This window comes from Chaetura pelagica, unplaced genomic scaffold (assembly GCF_000747805.2).
Source record: "Chaetura pelagica isolate M959 unplaced genomic scaffold, ChaPel_1.0 scaffold17, whole genome shotgun sequence".
Classification (NCBI taxonomy): Eukaryota; Metazoa; Chordata; class Aves; order Apodiformes; family Apodidae; genus Chaetura; species Chaetura pelagica.
The window spans coordinates 9,579,552-9,607,504 of NW_009970726.1; the positions used below are offsets into that span (position 1 = coordinate 9,579,552).

Here is a 27,953-nt window from a genome sequence, read left to right on the forward strand (position 1 = left end):
CCTCCTAGATTTCATTTTTATGACAACCATAATCATGAAGTTCCCAAGTCTTTCACAAAAAAGATTAAAATTAATACATACTTTTTCTGATGTACAAAATAAGGACAGAAAAGACCTTTTGAGAAGATTTTCTAAAAATTATAATCAAAAACTACACAAATACCATAGTCTGAATCTCTTGCAATGATGGCAGTAAAATTCACATGGATTTCAGTGGGATTATTTATACCAACTGGACAGTAGGGAATAAAAACAATCTAACTCTTCTTTTTTTCAAGAAAAATAAAACTAATAGCCAATTCTTAAAACAAACCAGTACTGTAGAAGTCTTGCAGCTGTAGTGGCCCTGCAGAAGCTGCACTGAGTCAGATGCAAACAACTGTTTATTTTATACATAAAAAGAAAGAAATAGTCCTCATCCAGTCCAGTGAAGTTTCTTCCAGGAAACCAGCTGCTTATCTAATATTTCTTAATTTTGTTCTACTAGCCTCTCAATGGACACAGCTCCTTTCTTTTTAAGCCTGCTGTTACCTTCTCTAGGATGCAGTGCTGCAGCTAAAAATTTCCCATATGTACGTTTACATGCTAAAAACAGCCTCTCTGCTCCTCTTTTAGAGGGTAAGGACTTGTTTCAGTGAAATACTTTGCATATCTTAAACCACAAGTAGGTACTTAAATCTTCTTGAAGTCAGCTCAAAACATATGCATGTGTTATGCTAAATAATGAACTTAAACACAAGATTAGAATTTAGCACATTCTTAAATGTTCCTCTCGAATCAGCCTCAAAACCTAATTCTCCCATCAAAATTCATAACAGGCAAATGTTTAGGGATGAATCCTGGAAACGACACTTTAATGCCATCCCTTGAATAAATGCTGTTTGTTAGATGACTGTGGGCTTTTTGTGCAGGTGTGCACAGCTGTGCAGTGGCATTGCAAAGGACTGCTACTGCAAACTCATTCTCCCCCTCACAGCCCAAAACAATCATCCCAGAGGGAAGGCAGAAATCTATTGGTGCCAGGGTAGAAGTGACTTTGCAGAGTGCATCTCATGCTCCACTTGGACCATTTTTACAAGGTCCCTGGGCCCCCCTGGGCTTTGAAATCCACCAAGCATCCCATGCAGAAGACTGTCTGCTAAGCCATGGAAGATGGTATTGCATCTCAAGCTTTTTTATAACAATACTCTCAGAGTTTCATTCTTAAACCTATTCAGCCTCTGCGCAGGGTTGAATCTCATGTTTGAGTTCAGCTCCAAGAAAACTACCCCAAAGGCATGTCAGGACCATACGTAATAAGGAGTATCTCAGATTGCTGAAGGAAGAATCAAGCTGCCTTGCCCTCCAGCCCTGCCATCTATTTTTAGAGCAGCTGTCCATCACCCAACCCATCAGCTACACTGACAGCAGACTGGTACTCAGGGAGGGGGGAGAGAGCAAGGTTAATCAGTGAAAAACAATAATTAGTAAAAACAGGATGGATGCTGATTACTGTGGGCTCCTGAAATCTAGTCCGAAGAATGACTGCTCCAACCTTACCTAGCAACTGTTTCTAAGTACTACAAGCTGCCCCCCCTCTCTGGTGAGGTTTAACATGATAATAGCAGGCATTAGGAGTGCACAGCTTTGTACTCTCCCAGCTGATTTTGCAGTGAATTATTTAAAATTAACTGCTATTGCTCTATAACCCAAGCAGCAAGACTTACAGGTATTTTATTATTTCAGAAACTTGTATTACGGTGATAATATAATTAGTGTGGTTGGGAAATTCCACCACAGCCAGCAGAAAATGAAGGAGCTGCATGTGGCAGCCTGTGCCCCCCAGCCAGTGTGGCTCCCTGCCCCTGGCAGGTGAGCTAATGTGCCTGTAAATTCCTCCTGACAGCAAACGCATCCCAGCATCAAAAAAAGACAAAACACCCAAACTGTGGAAGAGTGACAGCCAAACAGCTTCAATAGCACAGAGGCTGCACTGGGAGAAAACAGGCAGAGGCAGCTTGGATTAAAGCCAAGAACTTGCTCCAAGGCTGAGTAGAAAGCACCCCTCTTTACACTTACGGGAGGCAGAGACACCAGCAGAAATCGCCTTGGTTAATGGACTGTCCTATGGTGAATTAAACTGGTAGGAATCTGGCTTATTAAGAGCCTCCTAGGAAAATCATTACCTTCAAGTATTGTTCTGATCAGAGATATTCCTGCAAATAGACCCTTGAGTTTTTGAGTGAAGGACCAGAGCATCAGAGGGAAAGGAGTCTCATCATAACTTCACTAATCACATTTTCACCTTCAAAATCATATTCACAGCCATCACCCAAATGTACACATTAGAGGCAGCTGTCTGTCAGAGAAATCACTCATGTCTTCCCAAATGTAAATCATCTGAGGAACTGCACAGCACGTAGCCTTAATGCCAGCTATTGCTGCAAACTGCTGGCCTGGGATGGCTGGGACCCCTGGGCAGCTGTTGCTAATGGAGTATGTGTGCTGTGTCCCCATCTAGCTGCTGCACCACTGCGGATATAAAAGCTTCATCTTAATAAGTATCCTTTTCAACTCAGCTGAGAAAACCCCACACAAGTCTTGTCCTCACATTTCAGGATGGCTTCTGATTTCCAAAAAATACCAAGTGACCAAGAAGATGGAGGGCTCGTAGGTGGCTCTGGTTGAATGGGAAAAAAAGCAACACCTGGGGAGCAGGGAGGGTTGGCAGGGGTTGTAAAATCTGGGTGCTTCATTACAGGCCCTTTTCACTGGAGCACAGAAACACACATCTCAGTTGCAGTGATGTTAATGGGATTTAAACTCATGCTGAAGCACTGTGATGAGCTGAGCTGATTTGTTCCCATGAGAGCCTAAAAGAACTTTTCCTCTCTTCATGCACCAGAAGCTCTCTAAAATCAATGTGTTTATGCATCCACACATGTGAGGAAGGAGATTTTCTCTTCAAAAATCCATTAATTTTATCATTAGTATATATTCTAGGTAAGCCAGTCAAAAGTACTTTGGCAGTTTTCACCCTCTTCACACATTTCTTCACTTGCAGAACCTTATTGTTTTTCTCCTGTTGTCACTGGGTGAAATATGTGGTACTCGGTGCTAATAAAACCAAGCAGAGGGAGAAAAGCAGAGAGAAAGAGCAGAAATGTTTCTGATTTGGCGTGTAACAAATGACCTGGAACCTCTTTTGTGATCATAGCAAACGGCGAGAAGACTGGGAGCGATCAATCTTCGTGCGATTAAAAGAGGGAGGCTACAGGCTGCGGGAGAACATCCTGTTCCATCTGTACGTGAGCACTTCGCCCTGCGGAGACGCGCGCCTCAACTCCCCCTACGAAATCACAACTGACTGTAAGAAGAAAAATATCTTCCCTCTCCCTTTTCCCTTTGTGTGGGTTTGGTTTTTTTTCCTCTCTTTTTGGTTTGGTTTGGCTGTTTTTTTAAGATCAGTCCCTCTTTCTTTCTTTGCTCGCAGAAAATGTGCTTCAGTCAAGAGCAGAGTGTGTGCGTGTCTGTGCAACTGGTGCTTGGTCCCATGTGCTGGGGAAGGTGTGCAGGGAAAGTTAGAGCTGGGCAGGGCCATGGGAGACTGCTCTGTGTGCCTGAGGCAATAAATTAGTTGGAAAGCATCCTCATGATTGGAGAGATATTTGGAGCCACAGCCATGGGCTGAACCAGAGGATCAGGTCTCCAGCTGGAGACACATGGACTTTTCTTAAGGTCTAGGCAGTACCTGTGGGTTGATGTGTTGCATTTTCACCAAAGCTGAGCTGTCCAGGCTGCAGTGGCTTGAGTCGGAGATAGAGCAATGATATGATATGACATGATATGATATATGATACGAAATATATGATACAGTACCTCTGTAGTGTTGGTTGAAGGTCAGAACCTCTCCAAATACCACCTGCCCTTGCAGTGAATAATGTCAGAACCCTTCTAGAAAGGATCCTTGCCAGGCCATCCTGCCTATGTCAGATCAGCTACATGGCTACTGCATGGCAGATGAACTAAATAAAGTCCACCACACTAACCTTGGAGTCCGTGGGCCCATACTTATGACACTGCAGTAGAAACACGGTTTTCCAGGGATTTGTCCTCAAGAGCTGATCCTGCAAGTGAGGTAAACAATCAGCTCTCAATCCACTGTGGATGCCACTGAGAAACCTGCAGAGCTTGTCCATGAAGAAACTACCCGTTTCCAGCACGTGATCCAGTACTTTCATCTTGTCACCCCCAAACTCATATGTCCATGTCATTGTCTTGCCATCCTAGAGGCATAAACTTGTTGTGTACCCACTGCACCCGCTTTGCCCCTGCCTAGCCACAGGAACAGGTGGCTCAAGAAGTCTGTGGCTTGTTATGACATGTCTGTCACTTCATGATCCAGTGCATCATGCACAAGATGCACTCTTATCACTGCCTTTGGGTATGGCTTCTCATACATGCATTTTAGAATGCTGTAATACCCAGAGTGCTGGCTGCTAAATGCACATATAATGAGAAACAGTCCTTGCTCTGACTACCTTGAATGTGAAGCAGTCAAGACAGAAGAATGGATAGAGGAAGCATAGACACAGGAATGTAAAATTAATCATTGAAGGTCATACAGTGACCTAGCATCCTCACAGGCAAATCCATCAGACAGTCGTTTCACTCCTGGTTCTCATTCAGACAAGTTATTTATTAACTATTAAATATTATTCTCCCCAGACTGGAATCCTTTTTTGTCATGTGTGAAGCATCAGCTTGCTGGGGTGAGAAAGCAGAATGCACCTATTAAGGAAGGAAATACACTTCCTTGCCTGATGTGCTTTCTACATGCTGTCAGCAGGATTTATAAAATGAAGAAAAGCAACAAAAGGTTTAAAAGGCAAACAGCAAATTGACAAATTTCTTATGAGGTAACAAAATGGAGAGACATAGCATCATTTTAAAAACAAAATTAAAAAAAATTTAAAAATTAAGTGCCTACGAATATCAAAAACAAATAGTGATTTTTGGCAACCCACTTCATGTGTGTTTCAAGAGATATCTAAAAAGGCCTTATATTTGTTTAAAGATGCTTGTGTTTTCCAGCAGGTGCTTCCTGGGGCACCCCTTACTTAACATTAGAAATTACCAACATCTATAATTATTTTGTAAATGTGGTCCATTCTCCAGGACAACTGAAGGCTGTCCAGGATGGATTCTGCTCTCTCATGCATGAGGAAGCAGGTGCTTTGGGCAGCTGACAGCCAGCACTGCCTATTGATATGCAGCTGAACCCAGTCCTGGAGCTGAACCCGCATGGTTGCTTCAAAAAGCACATAAATCTGTCAGCTCATGAGGGTATGCTTCTTTAGATAACAATACATGCAGGAAACAGTGTTTAAAAATGTGTAAACATGCAACACCTGACACTCATGCAGTAAAATTGTAGATGGTCATAAAACTATTTTTCCTGTCAGTTGTTGCACCATTTATTGTCCCAAAACAGAAGCCGAGGCAGAGAGGGCTGTGTAGTTTACCCAAGGTCACACAGTGATTCAGCAGCAGGGCTTGAAGGGGCACTACCTCTGGTTTGTATTAAAATAATTTACTACTGTACAAAAGGCCTTGTTGCTGAAAGCTGTCCTTCAGTGAGATAAGCATCCCCTTTTAGTTCACATTATCTCACAGACATCTGGGAAGGTAAGCATTTTAGAATGGTTATCGTTCAGATCTTCTCTCTTTTTTTTTTTTTTTTTTTTTATTAAAGAAATAACCTTTCTTTCATCTGGTAATGACAAGAAGCTCCAGATGAATGCTGTTTCACTTCTTAAACAACAAAGAAACATCTCCCAGAGCTAGCACAAGCCATCAAACAGTACTGATTATTCTCTAAAGATGCATTAACATTTAAAAACAGTGTCTCACCATGTGGTTTCTGGTTTTGTGAAGGAATATTATAAGCCTTTATCAATATAGGGAGTGAATAAAATCCACTTCTCAAATCTCCTTCCAAAAATTTCCTATAATCCACCGTGTCTTCCCAGCACCCTGAGGGAAGCCTCACATTTCCTTCTTATGAGCTTTGTTCTGGTAAGGGAGGAGATAAGCCAGCATGTGCTTGAAACCCAGTTTATGTCTTACTAGATAGTGCAGGGTACCAAGTTAGCAACGTGTGTCAAAGTCCAACCTTACTGTGGCCCACGTGAACTGCTGTAATGCAAAGGAGAGGTCCAGGAAGCCTGCACCCATGTCATGTTCATGCAGGAAAGTAAGAGATTAGGGATAAAAAGATAAAATCTGGCTTTGGTTTGCAGCTATGCCCTTCTTGGAACAGAGGGGAGCTGACTTACTGATACACCCTTAGGCAGCTCTAAAAGAGGCAAAGTCCAGCTGGACCAGAGTGCTCTGAACACAGAGGGGTTTTCTAGCTCTCTTATAGTATTTATGGGTCAGGAGGCTGGAAGAGCTTATGGGAAGATCCAAGTGACGTTGGAGCTTTAGAAAAGGCAGGTACAATGCCAGACAATATGAGAGGAGGCTGACCAGAGACCTGCAGGAGCAGGTGACAGCGAGAGGAGGCCAGCCAGGGTCAGTAGCTTCAGGGATAGGAGGAAGGGAAATGTCAGATGGGCTTCAGACAGTTGTGAGTTTTAATGGGCTTGTCCTGGCTCGTTCTCTCCAGCCAGTCTCCTTCTCAAAAGTCTTCTCTATGCCTTTTTCCAAAGTCACCCATAAGGTAGTAGGACAGTTGTACGGTGAAAGGGGAGCATGTTCCCAGTGTCCTCACACTTTTCAAGTTGCTCCTTCACACACTCAGCTTCTGCCTTTGCTTCAGTTTAGTGTTGTACATCAGGGAGCCTGGGACATCTTTTCCAGTACCTTCTCCCTTTTTGTACACCCAATAAGGTAGGCCTGGATTGCTGTCTTCTCCTGAGGGCAGTATCACAGTACCAAGTTAACATGGGCTGATGCTCTACTTCACTCTGCTGAGACCACACCTAGAGTGCTGAGTCCAGTTCTGGAGTCCTCAGCACAGGAAAGACAGTTGGAGCATGTCCAGAGGAGGGCCACGGAAATTATCACAGGGATGGAACACCTCTCCTGTGAGAGGCTGAGAGTTGGAATTGTTCAGCCTGGAGAAGAGAGGGCTTCAGGGAGATCTTATTGTGGCTTTTCCGTATTTAAAGGGGGCTTATAAGAAAGATGAGGACAGACTTTTCAGCAGGGCTTGTTGCAATAGAACAAGTGCTGATGGTTTTAAACTAAAAGGTGGTAGATTTAGACTAGAAAGAGAAAGACATTTTTTACAGTGTGGGTGATGGAACACCAGACCAGGTTGCATAGAGAGGTGATAGATGCCCCACCCCTGGAAACTTTCCAGGTCAGGTTGGACAGGGCTCTGATCCTGATCTAGTTGAAGACATTCGTGCTCACTGCAGGGGGATTGGACTAAATGACCTTTAAAGGTCCCCTCCAAACCAAACCATTCTCTGATTCTGTTTTCGTTACAGCACACACACTCCAGCTCATGAGGTGGAGCTGCAGCCATGGGGGCAGCCAGCCCAGTAATGTTTGTTGCACATTTTACACTTTCTCTTGAATCTAGGACGAACCACAGAATAATCAAGCCCTTGATTTGCTAAAGTGCCTTCCTAGCTAATTCAGGGCTTCTTGACTCATTGGCTTTATTTTCTAAGAGCCTCTTGAAAAGCAAAATGAATTGCTTAAAAAATTGAGCTAATAAATCCTCCACTTCCCCACTGCTCCTTCCCTGGCAGGATTTTACCTCAACATCCCTCTTTCTTCTAGAGATGCACTTTCACCTTTTTACTACATAGACTGCCAAAGAGAAACAGAATTTGCCCCAGGGCTTGTCTCTAGCTTTCTCCCTTGGGCTGCTTTTCTATCTCCTGCTAACATGCTGTATTGCCTTGTGCCATTGATTCCTTGATAGCCCAGCTCCTGTTTTATCCCACTCTCCCTTTAGGTCTGAAACACACCATTGCATCTGCTCCACATGGGGTCTTCCTCCTGCTTGTCTATTAACCTACAGCTGTGCTGAAGCTCTCATGCACACACATTTGACAGAACTCTCATCTAAACAGGATCCACTTGCAGCCACATGAGCTGGATCATTGCCTTGGTAGGTGATGTGACAGGGAGATGTGCACTGCAGTTTTCAGAGAAGTTAGGGAACTGAAGAGTACTCACAAAGACAAGTTTGAACTCTCTACTTTAAGTGTGCTTCCACTGTGCACACCTGTACTTTCCCTGCTTGTGACTCTGGCTGCTGGATTTTATGGCCCTCTCTCAGATAAGATGTTCTCTGTTAATCCCCAAATCTGAGGCTGCCAAGACGGGCTGACCTACTCACACTGGAGATTCAGCACTCTGGGTTCAGATAGGGCTGACCTAGATTGCTTCAGTATATGATCCCAGATTAAAGTTCCTGGAATTTGTATCTTGAGTAAAGTGACTGGAGAGGAACAGATACAAACAGAAACCATCTAAGGAGCCTGTCCATCTCCTAGAGATGGACACAATGATCTCCTGTGACTGTCAGGAGTCTCTCAACCTCAGAGCTCTGCAGGCAGGTATCAGGATGCAATTACAATGAGGATGCTTATGGCACCAGTTGGGATAAAAACATGGGTTTGGTGGATGTTGTTGGATGTGCAAGGGAAAGAAATCTTTAACTTCCACCTGCCAATACCATGTTTTGTTTAAATGGACAGATCCTGTTCTTGTGAGTAGATGATAAGGAAGGGAAAGCATTTCAAGAACCATCTAAAAACTCAGTGATCTGAAAATAAATTAGATATCTGTACCTACAAGAAAATGCGGATCCTAGCATATTGATACACGGCCCTTGTTACAAAAATAGAGGGTATCCATAGATCATCCCTTGGGCTTAGATGCTATTATTTGTTTCTCTTGTACAAGTGCTTCCAGGTATCTTTAACACTCTGTTGTGGCTACTGGCCTGCTGCAGCTTGAGAGACCATGTTGGAAATTTGTAGCTACTCAGTGCATGGAACAGTTTCCTCCTAGGTTGTAAAATTGACTTAAAGCTGATGAATGACCTGTCTGTGGAACTGGGATGAAGGTGCATTATTTTCCTATTTTTCATATGACTGAGCAGAACAATACCTTAGGGGACCTCAGTAGAAAATTATCATAGAGAAGCACGCCCAGAGATAACACGAAAGAAAAAAACTCACGTAACACTGTAGGCTGTAACACTGAGCACTGCCTCAGGAGAAATAATCCTGGCACTGAATGAATTATTATGGTCAGCCCACATAGCTTTGTCATGTAAAGGATGCTGCAGAAATTGCAGACACATCATGAAACTGTTGGATTACTTCAGGGGCCAGGTAACTGCTTATTAAAGAAGGTGAGGAGAAATTGTCTTTTTGTTTCATTAAGACTGGACTAAGATGGATCCAAAAGCTTTAGGTTTGGGGTGTGAGCACAGCATCCTTATTCTGCCTCCTTTGAGATCAATTCCTATAGAAGTGATAGCCCCTGTCTGCAAGTACCACTGACACAGCCTCAGTGTACCCAAGGGAATACAGAGGAAATGCAAGGACTTTTTACAGTCAACTAAAAGCTGATGTGTCAATGAGTCCCTTCTCAGGTCTGTTAGCAGTCACCAGTTTTGTATGTAATTGCCCAGTTTTCTAACTCAAACCTCCCAGGCTGCTGAAATGCTGTTTCAGAATGCAGCTGCTTTCACTTGAGAAAATTTGGTAGGGAAAGCAGGATCACAACACTGTCCTCTCTGGTTAGTACTCTTTATCACTTAGACACATCACCCGCTGCAGCCTCTGTTCTCCCAGCACTGCAGGTCTGAGGGGGGGATTCATCTCCAGGCTTCTCAGGTGTGGATGTGGTGTGTATGTAGCCAGTTCAGAGATTTCTTCCTAACACCCAACACACAAGTCTATGCTGGGACTGTGGGGGAACCTTTTTCTTCTAAGGAAGTTGGGCAAAGAGATTTCAGAAGGAAGTGCAGCTGAGAGGGGGTCAGTGGGACCCTGGGACAGGAGGGTCACAGTGAGTATGGGAAAGTTTTGGGGGGAGGAGTTCTGTGATGTTCAGCTTTGATGGAGGAGTGGGTGAGAGGCAACAACATAAGGCTTGTGAAGGTAGGAGGACTCTGGAAAGTTTTGGGATGAGTGGAGCCCCTCTCATTCTTCCAATGCACAGCACCCACACAGGACCTACAGGCACTGGTTTGAACCATCTCCAGCACTGTAATAAGCTTTTCTTCCCCCATCATCTCCTACTCAGTCTCTGCTTGTCCAAGGTTGCAGGGAAGTGAGGAGGAAAGACAGACTCACATTGAGGGGACCAGAACAAGAAGAGATAGGAGCTGGGCCAAGCCCTTGCTGTGAATGCTGCAGTCCTCCTAGTGCCACCTGAGGGAAAACCTGCAGAAGCAGTAACTGTTGTATCTCTAAGCTCAGATGGACACATTGCTCAGGCAGAGCAGCAGTGCCAGAGGGACTGCAAATATGTGGTCTGTGTGTTCTGGCTACCGGAAATCCCATCGCTTTTGGTAATCCAGGCGAGAGGTCGGATGGATGTCCTACCCAGCCTGCCAGGCTCCACCTTGTGCCAGTCCCGTCAGCTCTAGCCCCTAAAACTGACGGGGAAACCAGTGTTCTCCAGGCTTAGAGGAGTTGTGAAAGCACTCATGGTTTTATTGTTGGCCATTAGATCCCAGAACACACTTCTGAAAGAGGCTCTTGTTTTACTACACTGGAAGTCCTAAAACTTTCAGTGCCAATTAATCAACATGCAAGTTTACTATTGCTTCATATTTTGTTATTAATCTCCACCAGGCTGGGTATCTAGGTTTTTAGTGGAGTTTTACTAAAAGTGCTTAGTGAAGAACCACTTCACTTTAGGGACAATTTTCAGGTCTCAGAGTACTGAATGGCTGAAAAGAAATCAAAACCTGTCAGGAAAAAATTTTAAATAAAATAATTGTGTGAAACTGAAATCACATCCTGTATTTTTTGTGTCCACTGGCCAGCAGAACAGTAACAAGGGGTAGAAAAAAAACTATTTCATTTCCTTCCATGCCAAGTTCAGGATGAGCTTTTTCATTCAAGGCCACTTAGACTCAAAGAAAAACCTGAACTTGTAACTCCCAAGCCCTGGATCAGGGCTTTACTGAATTCACCATCAGCTGAGCTAGACAGCTCCCTTTCTTCAGTCTTTGTTATAAAACTTTGTCAAAACTGACACATCATGAGAAAACTCTTTGGCATTGATAATGCATTGAAAATGTCCCAATTCCTTCTCCTTGTGATATTTTTGGCTGCTTTTGTTTATTTCAGTCTTGTTGTTTCTGAGGGAGTTTTAAAGTAGAAAATTAGATTTTTTAGAAGGATGTGGTAGAGCAGTGTGTGTCTATCTGGGTAATGAGAAAGAATATGCTGGAAACTGTGGATTGTTCAAAGCCAGCATTGGCCACAGCTTTGAAAAGCTTTCATGTAAAGCAAAATATGTTAGGATTCAGGAAAACAAGTTTCCAGAGCTATAATCAGATCCTAATTTTAACAGAATGCTTGAATTGCCAAGGGGAATTGCACTGTATTTATTGATTCTGCTTTGTTATGGGTTTTGCCGCTTTGTAAAACACTGCATTTGGACAGAATGTTCAGATGTGATAAAAAGGCAACATTAATCAGCAAAAGGCCATGGCTGAGAAACTTTCAGAATAGTAGCAGAAAATCTCACCAAGAAAAGCTCTTTGTCTCTGAATTTGTCCAGCCCAAGGAATAATGAAGTCTGAGGTTCTCCAAGGTGCTCTGCAGCAGGGCAGAAAAGACCATATGCTCCAGGACACAGCTGCCCCAGTTCCACCCTCAACACCTAATACCTTGCTAGAGATGTGCACCTAATTGTGGCATATATTTTGAGTGGAACAGGTCAAAACTTAGGAGAAATGCCTGTGGGCAAAAACTACACCCACTCAGATCTAGTTTGGTCTAATTTACCCTTTCACTGAGTGGGAGTCACAGGTAAGGCTCATCAGCTGAGTTTTATTAAGCTTGTCAGGAAACTTCAAGTCCAGCTAGGGTCTCTGTGGGACTTCTGAAAGTCCTCAGACTCCTGGAGAGTTTCTTAGAGTCTTATGAGGAGAGAAATCTGAAGACAGCTGAGTAAGAGTGACAAGCAATTTCATCTTAACCATGACTCTGCTGGTACTCCTCTAGCTAGCCTTGAGCAACTCACCTCACTCTGGTCATTTCTATTTCCATACATATAAAATGGCAAATAAAAGGTGTCCAGCTGTCACACCTTTGAGGTAGGGTAATTAATGCCCAGAGTAGGCTATTAAAATGAAAAGCACTATATATTCTAAGCACTGTTATATCATTATTCAGAATAATTTGGTAATAACAATACACAATTTTTTAAAGCTGATGAAAACCATTTCCTGATGATCTTAATTGAATTTCTCCAGCCAGAGATGGTAGGACTGTATTCAGTAATTTCCATATAGAGCTCCAGAAGCTGGAATTGAACTAGAACATGTCTGATGACAAAGCAAGAACCACAACCTCTCTGGGCTCATCCCAACCACAGGGTGGCTGAATATCTGTCAATATTGTTGACAGATTTCTGTCATTTCTGTCCCAAAGGGCTCATTTGCTGTTTTCATATTTTGCTGACTTCTTTTGCAGCATTTCTCTTAACCTACTTTTGGTGATTTCAGTTTCCAAACATCAACAAAAATCTGGAAGTGACATGAATAATAGCACGCTTTGTTTATAAAATAAAGAGAGTTATGATGAGTAACACATTCCCTTTATGTTTGTGTAAACTTTTTTATTAAAACATGGCAGGGGAGAGAATTGTCACCAAATGGACAATTCCAGTGATATTGACAATTATTCACACAAAGCACATTTAAAATATAAAGCCTAGCTTTAAGAGAAAACACTTTTCATTTTTAAAAAAACAGGAAGAAGACACAGTGATGTGTAGCTTAGGACTTAGCTGAGCAGCTGGTCCCCACTGGCCTCCAACTGGCATCTCAGTCTGCACACACAGCTTCCAGCCACTACCCTGGCTTTGCTTGGCCACTGACCTGGGCATTGACAGCAGCTCCCCACACTCTCCAAGATGAGATGATTGTTGCTAAAGACCAGCTAATGTGCCTCTGTGCTACTGATGAGGCTCATGAGGGCTTGGGAGGCAGAACTTTTCTCTCACACGGGGTTTGCAGCCCAGGTTTGCTCCAGACTTTGCTCTGCGGTGCAGCTGCACTTCCAAAGCAACAGCATTGCACATCTGATTTTAGATGAGAGGAGTAATTAGTAATTAAAAATAATAATCTTGAAGTGTTTGAGTTGTACTTTCCTTGATTGCCACGTGCATGGAATCTTAATTCCACTGATAAATCTCATGCTTCTGGCTTCATGCACTCGTGCTGCAGAGAAAGCTGGAGTCTGCAGCCTGGATTTGTAGGTGGCATCAAGGGTCTCCTCCATGCCTGACCCAGTACTGATCATTCCTCTTTGCCTGCAGCAGTTAATTATAACTCTCAGAGGAAACAGCGCATGACTTTATTGCCAACAAATTGTTTGAAAGAGAATTTTAACTAGCTACTCACATTTTGATTCCAGGGATTCCTCAGAGACAGACATTAGAGAAAAATAGTTTATAGGGTACATATTTTGGTCTGTTTCTCAGATAAATTTATTTATTTATTTTGCCTCAAGGGATTAAAGCTTGTTGAGAAACCAGAGCTTACTTAGAAGTTAGCCCAATAGCAAAATGGGTTTCCTGTGCTATTCTCCACTCTAGCAGTTAGTTTCATAAAGGTATTCTAGCATCCTAGGATAAGCATTCAACACATGTCATAATTAATATATACTCAAAATAATAAGAAGTCTTTGTAAAATGTTATGTCACCTGAATGGATGAAATTCTGCCCCTCGCTGATCATATATGAAGGCATTTTGATGGATCGAAATTAAGAGATTTCATTAAAACACCCAGTGCTGAACTTCAGTATGATAGAGTACCATTCTTACACCCTTCTTGTCTCTAACAACACAGCTCAAACCAAAACTCATAATTTCATTCATATATACTTAAAACAGATAAGGACAAATAATGCAGTAGGTTCCTTTCTTTCTTCTGGATTCAAACTTCAGGTTTTTCCCATCACTGATATTTCTTATGCTTTAAACACCACATATGGAGGAAAAAAGTAAAGAAGTGCCATTCCAACTGTTCATTTCAGTTCCACGTATTACAGGTGTTCAAGGTTTTTAACATTCTCAGATAAATTATGTATTAATTATTTATATTTTTATATATGGTTTAATGGTAATGTCCACAACCCAGATTTGAACTGAACTCTGCCATGATGTGATAGGTGCTACATGGTTCTGAGAATGAGCCGATGAGTTCCCCTGGAGCTGTGTTCAGATGCAAAAGGCCTCCTGGCCTACATTTTAAAAGCATATATTAACCTTGAAGGATTCAACCTGACATACCTCTCACCTGTGCAAAGCAGGCACTTGTGTTCCCTCTGGGAAGTATGCATCCCCACACTCTCTGCAGAGGCAGCTCTGTAGACCCTCAGATACTACCCCTGCTTTTCCCTGCCTAGTCCTCAGTGTGATGAATCCTACCATATACTTTTTCCTTAAATCCAGACTTCTTCCAGAATATCCCTGAAGTTTCTTTCTTTCAAAAGCTGGCCCATTGCATTTTAGCCTCACTGTGTGCTGGCCACAAAAGCACAATACAGCAGAGAATTATCTAGCCACCCTATCCAGCAAAGGAGACACATCCAAAGCCTTCAGTGTGCTGTGATACTCACTTCAACACTTCCAGAAGTAGTAATATTGTACATTTATTCAGCATCTGCTTGAGGAAAGGGCATCTCTAATAACCACCAATACAAAGGCAGCCAGATGTTAACACTACTCTTTCCACTCCTTTGTTTCAAATCACTCTAAGGAAACTTTATAAACCATGCTGATGAATGGGAAATCCAGCATTGAAAAAAATGCAAGATAGGCTGTTTTACTTCTTCCTTCATGAGGAAAGAGCAGTCTCCACTGAAGCAGGGAAATAGAAAATGAACCTCTGGGCCAGTTATGCAAAATTTCAGACACAGCCTTACTCGTGTGATTCTATTTAATCACCATCCATTTCCTCTTCACTTTTCAACTAAATAATAAATATGGAGTGGTTTTTTTCATTACCATTTGAACTAGAACTGGTCCTGGAGAAAATATGAAAATAAGGGGCAAGACTTGAAATCAGTAGGCTTCACTGATTTTAAATACAAGCCACCTGGGTAAATTTCTAATCCAATAATTAATAATCCAGCACTTTTTTATCTTTGGAACTGTCAGGAGTCATTTCCACATCTGAGTGTAGCACACATCATAAATCCACTCCAAATGATTTTTAAATGTGTCCTTTCCGATTCCAGTATGAATTGACATTTTGTTCTGGTTGAAGTGGCATCCTCAAATGCCTTCTCCCCTGCAATTAGTTGAGATTAAGCAGTTGGAGAACCAGCACAGCAGAGATCAGAAATGCTCCTAGTCACTGAGGCTTTGATCATCCTGAACAGCAGAACAGCAGCAGTCTGTAGTTTGTGACTTTAAATTACATAAATAAATACATTTCTAAAACTGTGTTAAGATGATCCATAGCAGGCTGTGCCAGGAAGTGGGCTGCATTTTTTACTGCTGGCAAGCAGTTTATGTGCTAGAGTATCTCTGCAGCCTCAATGCAAAACACCCAGAGCTTCATCTCTTTCTTTGTTCAATATTTATGTCTTCCTGCGCTGCTTAATAACATTAAAAAAAAATTAAATAAGTGCATTCCAATTGAAGATGTGGGTTTATTTAATCATCAGCAATCTGAAAGTATTCTGAGCTTTGACCTATTCGTGTTTTATATAAACACTACAGATCATCTTCTGCAGCATGTGTGCCCGCTATCCCAGCGATGTGAGCAGCCTGAGACAGGCAGTACAGCACGGGGCTTTAGTCACACCTTATCCATTGAATTTAATAGCAGTTGAGCAGCTAAAACCCCTTATCAGTGCTGTGGAAGTGTGTCCCAGGGTGAGCGTTCACTGGCCACAGCTGCCTGAATCCTATCAGCTAATGCCGTCTGCTTGGCTGCACCCTGGGCAGGACACGCATTACAGGGAGCAAAGTTTGGCATGTGGGATGAGTTAATATGAGCATTTGGAAACTCAGATGATCTCTGCACTTGCACATACTTCCCCAGTGATTTCAAAAACCTTATTATTCAGTTTCTGGTACTTGCAGGCCAGGGCTGAGCTGTTATAATAACAACCAAACGTGGAGCACTTTTCATTTGGTCTTGAGGGAAACTTAGAAGATCAAATAGACAAATAAAAAAAATCAAAGAAGGAGGCCACCCAAAACTCACTGAATTGTTTCAAATTCCTTTACCCCCAAATTGTTGTCCTTTGCTTTAAATTCTGCAAGTAGTCAACAGTTGTTTGCAGGTCTGCTGCTGCTTTTTCTTCCCCTAAACTGGCTCCTTATCTTTGTCAGCATTGTGGGATGCCTTCCCCACACTAAATGACCTTTACATAGTGAAATCAAACTCACATAAACAGTGGACTGCTCATCTCATCCTGCAGTCACCAAAATTCCCTAGCAGGTACATGTCCCTTTGCACATATGCAAATTGTAGGCCTATCAAAGTGGTTAACTGCCTGAAACAGTAACTTAGGAGGCCAATGGGGAAGGTCAGAGTGAGAGCTGAGAAAGCAAGAATGAAGAGAGAGAAGAAATAGGCAGAGAGAGGTGTAGCAAGAGAAAATATTCTCCTTTAAAAAAAATGGCAAAAGAAACACTAAAAATTCAGTTTGTCCTGGAGGATTCACAGCAGGTGGATTTCTGTGGTAGATCTTTATTGAAAGGATAGTATCTGTTTTTCATAAATAGTTTTTGAGCACTGACTTCAAATGAATTTGAAGAAGAAGGAAGCATCATTATCTTCACTATACCTGTGGGAAAGCTTAAGAAAAGAGAACTGATTTGCTTAAAGTCAGATTTTCTACCAGCCGAAACAGCAACAGCCTCTTGAGTCACTCTTCACTGCTTCCCTGGCAGAGGTCTAGCTCTGCTGTGCCATCTCTTCTCGATGGCTGCAGACTAAGGCAAAGTGGTTTTGCTGTGCATTTATTGCATTTTGCATTTGCTAAGCAGAAGTGATCACTTTCTCCTTTTGGTGTCCAAATGCCAAGGTACCTTTTCCATGGTTCAGTGGTTTAATAATGAAAAATGCTACTCACCAATGCTTGAGATTTTTTCGTAAAATTTCCCCACAGAGTCCCAAGAAAAATATGGACCAGTTCCCAGATAGCTAATCCCATCCAAAGAGCATGGCCTGAAAGATACTCCAGGAGGCATCCCAGACAAAAGGAATGTACAAAGGATCAGTACACATGGCCCTGAAAATGGTTTCTCGACAGTGTTGGCACAGCCCAGAAATTTGAGGGGAGAGGGATGTGAAACATTTCGGAGTCTTTGACATTCTTGCTTATCGAACTTTTTATTTGTCTGTTGGGTCTTCTCAGTTTCCCTCAGAACTCAAGTTTGAGAAGCAATAATACTCCAAGTCTGGTGATTACCGCAGCATCTTAGATTGTCAGGTGCTCTGTGACAAATAGGTACAAGGGGCCCTTCATCTCCCATGGGGACAGAACTGCTGATGGGGATGGCAGTGCAATCACTGCTCTGCCCAGACTCAGTTCAAGAGGCTGCACAAATTGCCCATTGTTTGCAAACGTTTTGGAGATGATGGAGCTTGGTTTTGGATGGGAATTTTGTTTTGACAATGGACTGGCCATCCAATAGATACCTGGTCCAGCCCACTGCTGGCACACAACTCCCCGTCTTAAATTTTAAAAAAACAGGATGGAAGCCAAGAGGGAATGACTGGGGAGTCACAGCCTCCCATCTGCTGGCAGGTCACAGCTGACTCTGCTGTTCTACATGTGTTCGTTGCTTCTGCTAATCCCAACGGGCTGAAGCGACTTATTTTCCCATTTCCTTTTTGTAAACCATAGGCAGCAGCCAAAGTCAATCAATTGCTTCCACCAGAGCTCGCAGCACAGACAGTGTTCATACAAAGAAAAGATGGTAAAAAAATGACAGAGGGAGAGAGCCAGCAGCTGAGGAGACATGGGTGCTCATGGCCAGGGGTTCAGTCAGCCCTGCAACCTGTGACACCCACATGCCGTCAGGGCCAGCAATCCAGGCAGCCCCATAATCCACTGAGGGACATCAATTTCAACAGCAGAAGCCTTCTGGTCCATCTGAGGGACAAGCTATGGAAAAATACACAGGACCGTTGAAAGAATGGGCAAAAGTCTCATGTCTGTAAAAGCAACACTGCTTTTCCTTGAAAGAAAAGGCCATCATGTACCATCTTTTCATATTTTACTTTGGGCTGCAGGGAAATTGGGAAAGATATGCTCCACCATGGAGGAGTTCTCCAGTGAAACCCTCTGAGGTAAGCAATTGGGCAGCCCCAGAGGATTTCCTTGTTCTTATAAAAGAACAGTAATATAAGAGTGATTTTGATAATGATCTTCATCTTTTTTTCATGAAAATGAAGGTGAAATACTTTAGAAAAGTCACTATCTTTTGCACTTACTGCATATCTGCAAGGGCTCAGTGAAGTTAATTGCAGAGCAGGACAAGTGCCTTAGCTTCTTGCCCTGCACCACCTCAAAAAGCAGGTGCCTTGCACTCAGATGTGTAATATCACTGAAGTGGCAGATGGCAAATGCCAAAAAGATATCAGTGTGACACAAGGAAGGCAGGTATCTGCCTTTAGGGAGACTAGAGAAGAAATTTAAGCAAGTAATGAACAGCTACCAAGTTTTTATTTGCTTTTGATCCAAAGTTGAAAACTTCAGCTTTTAAGAATTTTCAGTTAAATTCCATCACAAACCAGAACCTCAGTTGTGAAATTATTCAGAAAATGCAACTGAATATCACACTAGACTATTGGAGTGGATTAGGCCAGGCAGGTGAATCTTTGATCACACTCATTGAACCAAGTTTTTCCAAATATTCCCCTGACACAGCTCAATCCTATAAGTGAGGGTTAAAAAAAATAATTTGTACTGTTTCTTTAAAAAACAGAGCACCACTTCTTCTTAAATATGGAAGGGAATAGGAATAGGAACATGAGCCAAGTGTGAGCTGTGTGAAAGTTTTGATGGATGTGAAAAGACAACCATGCTAGGGAGCACATACTTTTTTGCCTTTGTGCTGCTTTCTTGGGCTGTAATCTCATCTAATTTTGCATCCAGTTTAAAGGACCTCCACAGGTCGTGCTGCAAATACGACTACAGCACCAATACAGCCTCTCAGTTTCTTTCTAAAAACTTGATGATTTCCACCGTTGTGTTTGTTTTGCCCAGTGAACAGCAGCAAGCACATAGTGAGAAGATACCGTGGGCACCTCCGAACAAAGATTGAGTCTGGAGAAGGAACCATACCAGTCCGGTGCCACAATGCAGCTCAGACGTGGGACGGCGTGTTGCTGGGAGAGCAGCTCATCACCATGTCCTGTACAGACAAAATTGCCAGGTACCTGGTGTATATACATTGCAAAACTCTTTGCATGTGGAAATGAAGTTTGATGCCACAGAGGACTATGGCCACTGGTGGGGAATATCTAGCAGGTCCCAACAAAACCTGAGGAAACAAAGACTTTGTGTGCAAAAACAGACCATATGAATAGGATGGAATGTAAATAGGACATCTTCCCAAATTCTTCACGGGTCGTTAGTTGCTTTTTACAGTGTGACAAAAATATACACTCTCTTTGAAGCATTTTTGCCAATAGAATTTCAGCGTGCAAATAAAATACATCCACTCTGCTCTTATTGGATCATTCACCCCAAAACTTGCAAACCAGCCATCATGCAGATAAATGTAGCTCGTCTGCACCCTCTTGGATGAAGGGCCCTAGAAGCTGCTAAGAATATTTCTATGGTTTTGAAAGTCATTGCAGAACTCTCACATCACAGCCACTTCTCTGGCTTTCTGCTCTGTTCTGTAAATATCACGTATATTTATGAAGAGTAATTGCTGTTTAATAAATATTTTATCATTATTTCGTGGTGGCAAATAAAATGTAAACACATTTGCCATTCTCATCTTACAGCCTTATCTAATAGCAAAGATGGCTATCACAAACTGAACACAAAGTCTGCTTGGATGCATACTTATTATACTATTAGTATATAACTATACATGCATGCATAATTACACTCATAATTATATCTATATATTATGTACATTAGCTATACATGCAGCTCAATGTGTAAAATACATTACATTATATCTATAAAGATGTAAATGTTGTGATCAAATTATCTGCTGGAATATCAATGTATAAGAACTCAGTTAAAGTACATCAGCTGAGAATTTGGCCCAAGTATTAAAGGCCAATATAAACATAATCTTTCAAAAAAACATAAGGCTTTTGTCTAATACAAAGGCATAAATTCTGCTCTTAACTTTAACCAGATGACCTGCTGAAGTTAAATTAGTCAGTAGGCTTGGCAAAGCCTGGCATTTTGGCAGAAAAAAGTGTGACTGAACCAGCAAATGGAAATACTGATAGACTCACAAAATCCACCCTCTGCTAAGTGTGTAATTGTCACAACTGTTGTGTTTGCATGAAGGATAAAGAGCAACTTCTGCTATAATGTTTTCATTTATTCAAAAAGAGAGAACAGACAACTCAAACTGTTTCCAGTGGATCTACTGCACCCTTTTTAGTTGCAGTCGGGTTTTCCAAATTCAGACTTACATGGACTCAAAAAACTAAACAAGTTTCAGTTTGAGGATGGAAATATTATGCTCTCTGTGGTTTTGAATGTGAATTAAACATCAGCTTTGCAAACAGCAATTGGCTATTGCTGAGAATGCTGGATATAATGTGCAGCCTCAGAAGCTGGGTTTTCTCCAAGCACATCTGCTAAGCACTTTCATTGAATCCATCCCTTGTTACAACAGATCTAAACAACATTCAAGTCCATGAAGGAAAAAATGAATCTACCACAACAACATTTCTCCAGGATAAAAAAAAGAAATTACGCACCTCTCATCTTTGATATTATTATTGCAATAGCATATGAACAATTGCCATTTTTATTATTTATTTGCACTGTAACTCAAATAGGCACAGGATTTTCCTAGTCAAAAAAAGATAGTATCAGCAGTTATTACTCCCTGCTTTGAACAGCAAATGTTTACACTCAACAGGAACAGTTAAAAGCTCTGAGGCTGACAAAAGGGGTGGAAAGGCAACATTTGTAGGAACAGTGGTGGTGTTGTGGCATTACAAATGCTTCACAAGTTTGGATATTTGCGTGTTGCACTGCACTGAGGAAATCTGCAAGACATTTTGCAGAGCACACAGCCCTGCATGCAATGATAGGGGCAGCTAAAGTGTTGCTGTGCTGAGAGTAGTGCAAGGCTGTGCCCAGATAGCAGACAGTGCCTTACTTATGGTTCCCAAAAGCAGCAGAGTTCTAGTACTTTGGTGCATGGTTTTATTAAAGCAGGTAGCCCCCAGTCCAACTGGATTTTCCTACTGCATCTTCTTGACAAATTTCCTAACCCTGTGTGTCTCCTAGCAGATCTGCTGGCAGCTGGCACAGGGAGACTCCCCTCTGTTCCACCACAAAACATGACACTTCCAATCACTATGGGCTTCTTGGTCAGGTTAAGAGCTCTGTTACATGGAAAATCAGTAGAACTAGTGCTGAATTAGCAAATGAAGAGAAATTAAGTGTGGAAATTCAGAAATCAATGAAGGCTTGGACTTTCAAGGAAGAGGGAATTGTCATTCTTAATTAAGGGGAAGGGTATAAATGGGAAATTACAATATAAGAAGTTATTTCTGGGGCTGGTGTGGGCAGGTCCAATGACTAGGAGTGATGGAAACTAGACGAAGGACACAAACAGGGACTTTGAGTAGGAAAATTAAAAGTTAATAAGTAAAAAGGGGGCAAGGCCATTGCCATGACATGTACTACGGTGAAGGGTCTGAAAAATTCTGGAGACAGTGCCCGAGGCTACATAGAGATGTTCCCAGCCCTAGCTGCACTTAGAGGTCATGCCTTTCCCTTTCTTTTACTCTCACAGTCACACTGTGAGACCTTGTTCTGTATTTTTATTTCCATCAGGAACCCATTTGGGTTCTAGTCTGGAAATCACATGCTACAGAAAGCAAAGCACCAATGACCCAGGAAACATTTAAAAACAATGTCTTGCATGGCAGAAAATAAAAAATACCCTCAAGGCTGGCCACCAGTGACAACACTGCTGGAGGTTTTTAGCTGCTATAAGTTTTATGTAGAGCTTGGCAAAGATTGGTGAGAAGAGGTTTAAATACGGCATCTTCAATAAATTTTGTCCCAAATTTCAGTTTACCATATTAAATACAATCTGTGATCAATTTTTATCCATATTATCCTGTCCTGTAAGGGGGAAAAAATCAGAGATTTCTTCACCAGACCTTTGTTTCAACCCCTGTGGGGCTGTTTCTGTCTTCTTTGCCTCTGGCTATAGCAAGTACAGACAGGAAAAGAGTTCAGTGGATGACTAGATTGCTGCCTGAGGGCCCTTTCCCCACTCCTGTCCCCACTGAAGTGATCAGCAGATGGTTTCTGTGCCATTCTTCAGACTCCAAATATTTGCTCTCCAAAGATCTCCAAAGCTGAAATTCATGTTTATATCACTAAGATTTGACAAAAATTTTGCTTGTATATTTTAGATTTTATTGCTTGTAAAAAGCCCCTCAGGAGTATTGGGCTCTTAGAGAGCATTTCCTCTTGAGAATCTAGCCAGTAGCTCCTAAAATACACATAATTTTGCATTATTTGTAAAAGACATTGCTATCAGAGTATCAAAGACTCAAGAACAGAGAGAGTTACTCAGGAAAATGAATAATATTTTATAAATCATGTATCTAACGATTTATGTTCCTTCTTGCTTGCAGGATAGCCATGAGCAGGAGTGGTTTAATCAGATTTATTTGTCATTCAAAGGCATTTAGCAATTTTTATTACTATCACCACAAGTCTGGGAGAATTTGATGCTTGGTACGCATTATTTGGACTCTGTGGTTGTGTTGAGATTGCAAGATAAACAGCCTGGTATCATACCTATTCCCTTACTGAATTAAAGCACAAACACTTCTAGCATGAATACTCATGTTATTTGGCTCAGACAGAGAATTACGAGGTGACATTCTGTAACTGCATTATATAGGAGGTTAGACTAGATTTTGGTGGTTCCTTCTGGCTTTAAAAACCTATGCATTTATATGTACAAATTTAAAGTTTGGGTTCTGTGAATCCCCAAATAACCCACCTTCAGAGAATGTTTTTACACACAACTTCTGTGAGTCTCACAGTGCAGCTGAAGCGAGTTCAGCCTCTCAGTGCCGTAGATCTCAGGATTAAATGGCATTATTTAGACACGAAGTTCATTAGAAGTTGAAATCATAGGTGTTAGTGGGACTGTTTTCCTCTGTAATGTACACTGTATCCACTTGTGAAAAAGCAGCAATATCATCAGCAAACTAATTTTGAAAATTATCAGCTGTTTGGAGAAAAAAAAATTGCTTCATTTAACATTTTCTTGATGCTAATAGTAACGTGTATTAAGACCTAAGAGAATTAGGCTTTCTGTGGCAGCAAATCCATTTCAGAAATGGGCACCTGCAACTCCTCTTGCAGGGTGCAGGCTTGAGGAATATGCTTTGCAGAGTACAGGATTTGGAGGGAGCAATCCTCAAAAGTGCTGTCTTTATATATCAAATAAAAGGCAGAATTCAGTGTTTATTTTGTAAGCTTTCCTTGAAATTGTTTTCTTGCTACCACTTCTCAAAAGGTCACCTTTAAAAGTATTTTCTTGCCACCACTTCTTCATACTTCAGAAAAACAGCGACATTAAGCCCAGAGGTTAAAGAAGACCTTGAACATCTAAATTATACCTCACCTGTAAAATAACACATACAGTGACAAAAGACCTGCAAACTTTGCATTACAGCATTTTCAGTCTATTCTTGTCCCATGGCTAATGTTTGTGGATTATTTGGGCCCATGAACTAGAGAATAGACAGGAATCTTTATTGAATCTTCATTCAGAATATGTTCAGAGTATTGCAAGGGTATTTAGTTTTAAGGCACTGTTTCAGGATTTAGCACTGGGAGTCAGAAATAGCATTTTACAAGATGACTTCAGCACATTAAGCTGCATTTAAATGTAGCATATAAAAATGCAAGACTGAAAGTCAGTGTTAGAAGTTGGCATTCTTAGATCTATTTTAGTGTTAGCCTGTCGACCAGAGCTATTGTTAACAGAAGACTGAGCCTGACAAGGTAAGTCTTAAGAAAAGATACTTCAAAGGCTACATATTAATATAAATGAAAATCAATTAACACAGCCAGATCTTCAATTAGAGATGATTTGTGCACAATTTGTAATTCTCTGTCTTAACCCCTTTCTGTGTGACTGAGATTTCAATTTCAATCTTTCACCACAGAGTATATTCCAGAAAACATATATAAACCACCTACTGTTAAAATACAGATCAAAAACTAATGCACTAGTTCCAGTTTTCAAACCAATAATAGCTAAATGGTCTTATAAATAGGAACACCACAGGTGTTCTGCTGAGTACCAGCCACCATGAATAACAATTTATATTGTGTGAAGCATAGCAGGAAATATTGGTAATAGAAACTGTGGTACAGAAGGTTAACAACGCACCAAGTGAGTAAGACTTAAAGCTCTTAATGATGACCAAAAAAAAGAGTGTCTTTTGTAAAAAGCCTTTTAAAAATAAGAGTTGAAATTCATCAGCAGTGCTTTGTAATGGGCAAGGTTTCCAAAGGTCCTGAGGAGATACTTCAGTCTCACCAAGCTTCAATGGAAGGTGGACACAGGTCCCTGAGATGTTTTGGAGCATTGTGTGAATTTCTGCACTTTTCATTTTCTAAGAGTTTCAAAGGCAGGAGCATGTCAGCGTTCTGCTTTGAGTAATATTGTGCCCAAACCAATGCTGGAAATGCTCATTGAAGGGGCTCCAGGTGTCTCAGGAACAGTAAGAAGCCACGTGCAGACCTGCATGAGGCTGCAGCCCTTTGTCACCTTGCAGGTTTGCCCCTAAGCCCCTTCCACAGTATTTTTATCATCCATATTTCAGTCTGTCCCAGGGAGGGGCCACGTCCAACTCACATGTTGAGAAAATGCTACCAGCACACAGGTGTGGAGGCTACCAAGTGGTTATGACTTGGGGACACATTTGTATGCACATTTTGCCACAGGTCCCAGAGCACCAGGGGAATGGGAGTTATGTGGGGACTTTGCAGGGGCTCGTCCCCAGCCCACCCTGCAGCTGGGGCCAGGGGAGCACAGAGTCTAATTAAAGGAAGGCTGCCTGCTCTGGGATGCCTCCCAGCTCGTCGCTGGCATTTCCATGATTGACAAACAGGTGAAGATATATTTATTCAAGGATTATCTATATTGAAAACTGGACGTGGGATTTTGTCTTTGTAAACAGTGCAGTAATATCCACTGTTTGAACAAAAGGAAGGGTATACTTTCCTTCCATTTCAAGCACCACAAGCTCCCACATTTAAGTAGAAAGGGGAGACATTTTGTTTTATTGATCCTGCTTGCTGAAGATTTTTGGTTTTTTAAATAAGATCTGTGACTAAGGGAGCAGTGGGTTGATTTTCGCTTTATTGGAAGGGTTATTACAAAGATCACAGCATAGAAGTTATTAGGGAGTTGTGTGCCCTTGAAAGAAGTCCTTAAAATCTTGTACAATTAGGAAAATTCAGAATGATCCAGCATATTTCCTCATAGTGAGAAAAGTCACTTTGATATATTGAGGACCCAAAATGTAACACTGCATTGCTCTGAATAATAATTTTATTTTGAAAAGCTACATTTGAAGAGAGCACTTTGTTACAGATGGGAACACAGCTACTTTCATGGCCCTAAATGAGGCTACAGAGAAATAGCTCCTTCAGAAATGAGCACCCTTATTGATAGTTTCACTGCTGTTCAGACAGAACTTTCTCTATCCTCCATCTACAAGTAATCTGATAGATGTTCAGATATCAAAGGGCTGAGTCAGTACATCAGCCACATGTGTTAGTCAACGGATAAACAGTACACAGGATAAAAGACCTTACCCCAAATATTTGTTAGTTAAATCTGTTGTTTATGCAAAGTACTGAACTGGCTGCTCTCCAAGACAGGTCTTTTTATCCACGAAACAGAAGCAGAATGAGTAGATGAAAATTCTGCCTGTCATGAATGTGCTTTCACTGTGCTCTGAAGGGCAAGGGCTGCAATGCAAGGGTCTCATTTTGGCCAGCTCAGTAAGAGACCACTCTTTTACTAGGACTTGTGACTTAGTGGCACCCATGCACATGCCTAGGGCTGCTTTCCAAAATGAAACATGTGGTCAAACACTTTGCCAAACCTGGACTAGACTTGAAAGCAAAACTCCTTGTCTACTTTTCATCCCTCTTCTCTGAATGGATGCTGCTAAAACAGTGCTGCGTTGGGTCCAGAACTGGCCAGCATACAGGTGGAAGTGCCATCACCCTCATCACATTTTTCCACCGTCACCATGATGATGTGCACCAGTCTTAACATTGATCAGGAAGACTCAGTAAGGACTCTCCACAGAATATTGCTTTCTTGGTGTCAGCACCTGTTCTGATTTCTCTGTCATTCCTACCATAGGATGCTGCCTGGGTCTGGGACAGTCTCTTTTTACACCACTTCCCACCCATCAGGCAGGGCTTTCTCTCAGACCCTGTAGTCTTTGTTATATTTCTTCTCCCTTGTGTTTTTTTTTGTCTTGTTCCTCCATCAAATTTGTCTCATATTTGCTTAAACCTTGAAGTCAAAACCCACCAGGGCTGATACAGAAGTTTCTTTGCCCCCTAAACTTGCCTGAGCCTCCTTTTTGGATGGAAAACCAGGGTTGTCCTGAGGAGCAACTATTGTATCCAGAAGCTGTGGATTCCAGCTCTGCTTCCAAATAACACAGCAGATCAGCAAATCATACTACTTTTCTGCCATGGTTCCCCCAGGTGTATAACAATGGGGTTTTACCTTATACCAGCATTGTGAGAAGTAATTAATGTTTATGAAACGCTTTTAATACATAGGGGATTGCCTGATCTTGCTTATACTATGACTTCCAATAATGTAATTCCATTGACATTCAAATCCCTTTTTATGCTAGGATGAACACATTCAGAATTAGGCAGAGAAATATCTCTAAAGAAAAGGCAGGTTCTTTGCAAATAACTTAAATTAAATAATCGTTATTACTTTGTAATTTATGATCTGAACACAGTCCCCTATTTCGGTAAATAAATATGATTTCTTGTGATGTGCATATTGCTAAAACTCAAATATTGTTGAACATATGTTGTTTTTCTGTTTAGCTGCTTTTTTCTCTCTTTCAATCAAATATACAGTATTTTTTAAAGGAAATGTCAAATGTTGAAAACAGCACTGGTATCTTACAAGCTTCCATCTGGACAAGAATATCACTGTCTAATTTTTTTTTTTCTTGCCTCAGAAGCTGGTTGGAGGCTTAGTACTGCTAACTGAACTCAGCTCTGTTTCTTAATCTTGCAATATTAATTTTGCATCATGATAAGATATTGACTCAAAGAGGCAGCTATTTCTTTCCTTTAGAACTGATGTTATTTGCAGGAATGACCACACTTTTTTTTTTCCCCAAATGAAGTTATGCAAATCTGATCGACTAAAGTAAATGTTTCATAAAACCAATGACTGTTTAAATTGTGGGACTAAACTGTTTGTATATAAATATTACCTTTTATATTCCATTTGAGTTTTATGTAGATGAACACA

The 27,953-nt window shown here is 41.5% G+C and overlaps 1 protein-coding gene across 1 annotated transcript in view; it reads left to right on the top strand.

The window, feature by feature from the left end:
* The window catches only part of ADARB2 (adenosine deaminase, RNA-specific, B2 (non-functional)), a gene marked incomplete at its 5' end in the record, with an annotated part of 117,790 nt that overhangs the window by 80,516 nt on the left and 9,321 nt on the right, over positions 1-27,953 (top strand). Inside the window, 2 exons of the mRNA XM_010006999.1 lie at positions 3,197-3,348; positions 19,439-19,607. Of these exons, the coding sequence (XP_010005301.1) occupies positions 3,197-3,348; positions 19,439-19,607 (321 nt within the window). The remainder of the gene's footprint in view (positions 1-3,196; positions 3,349-19,438; positions 19,608-27,953) is intronic.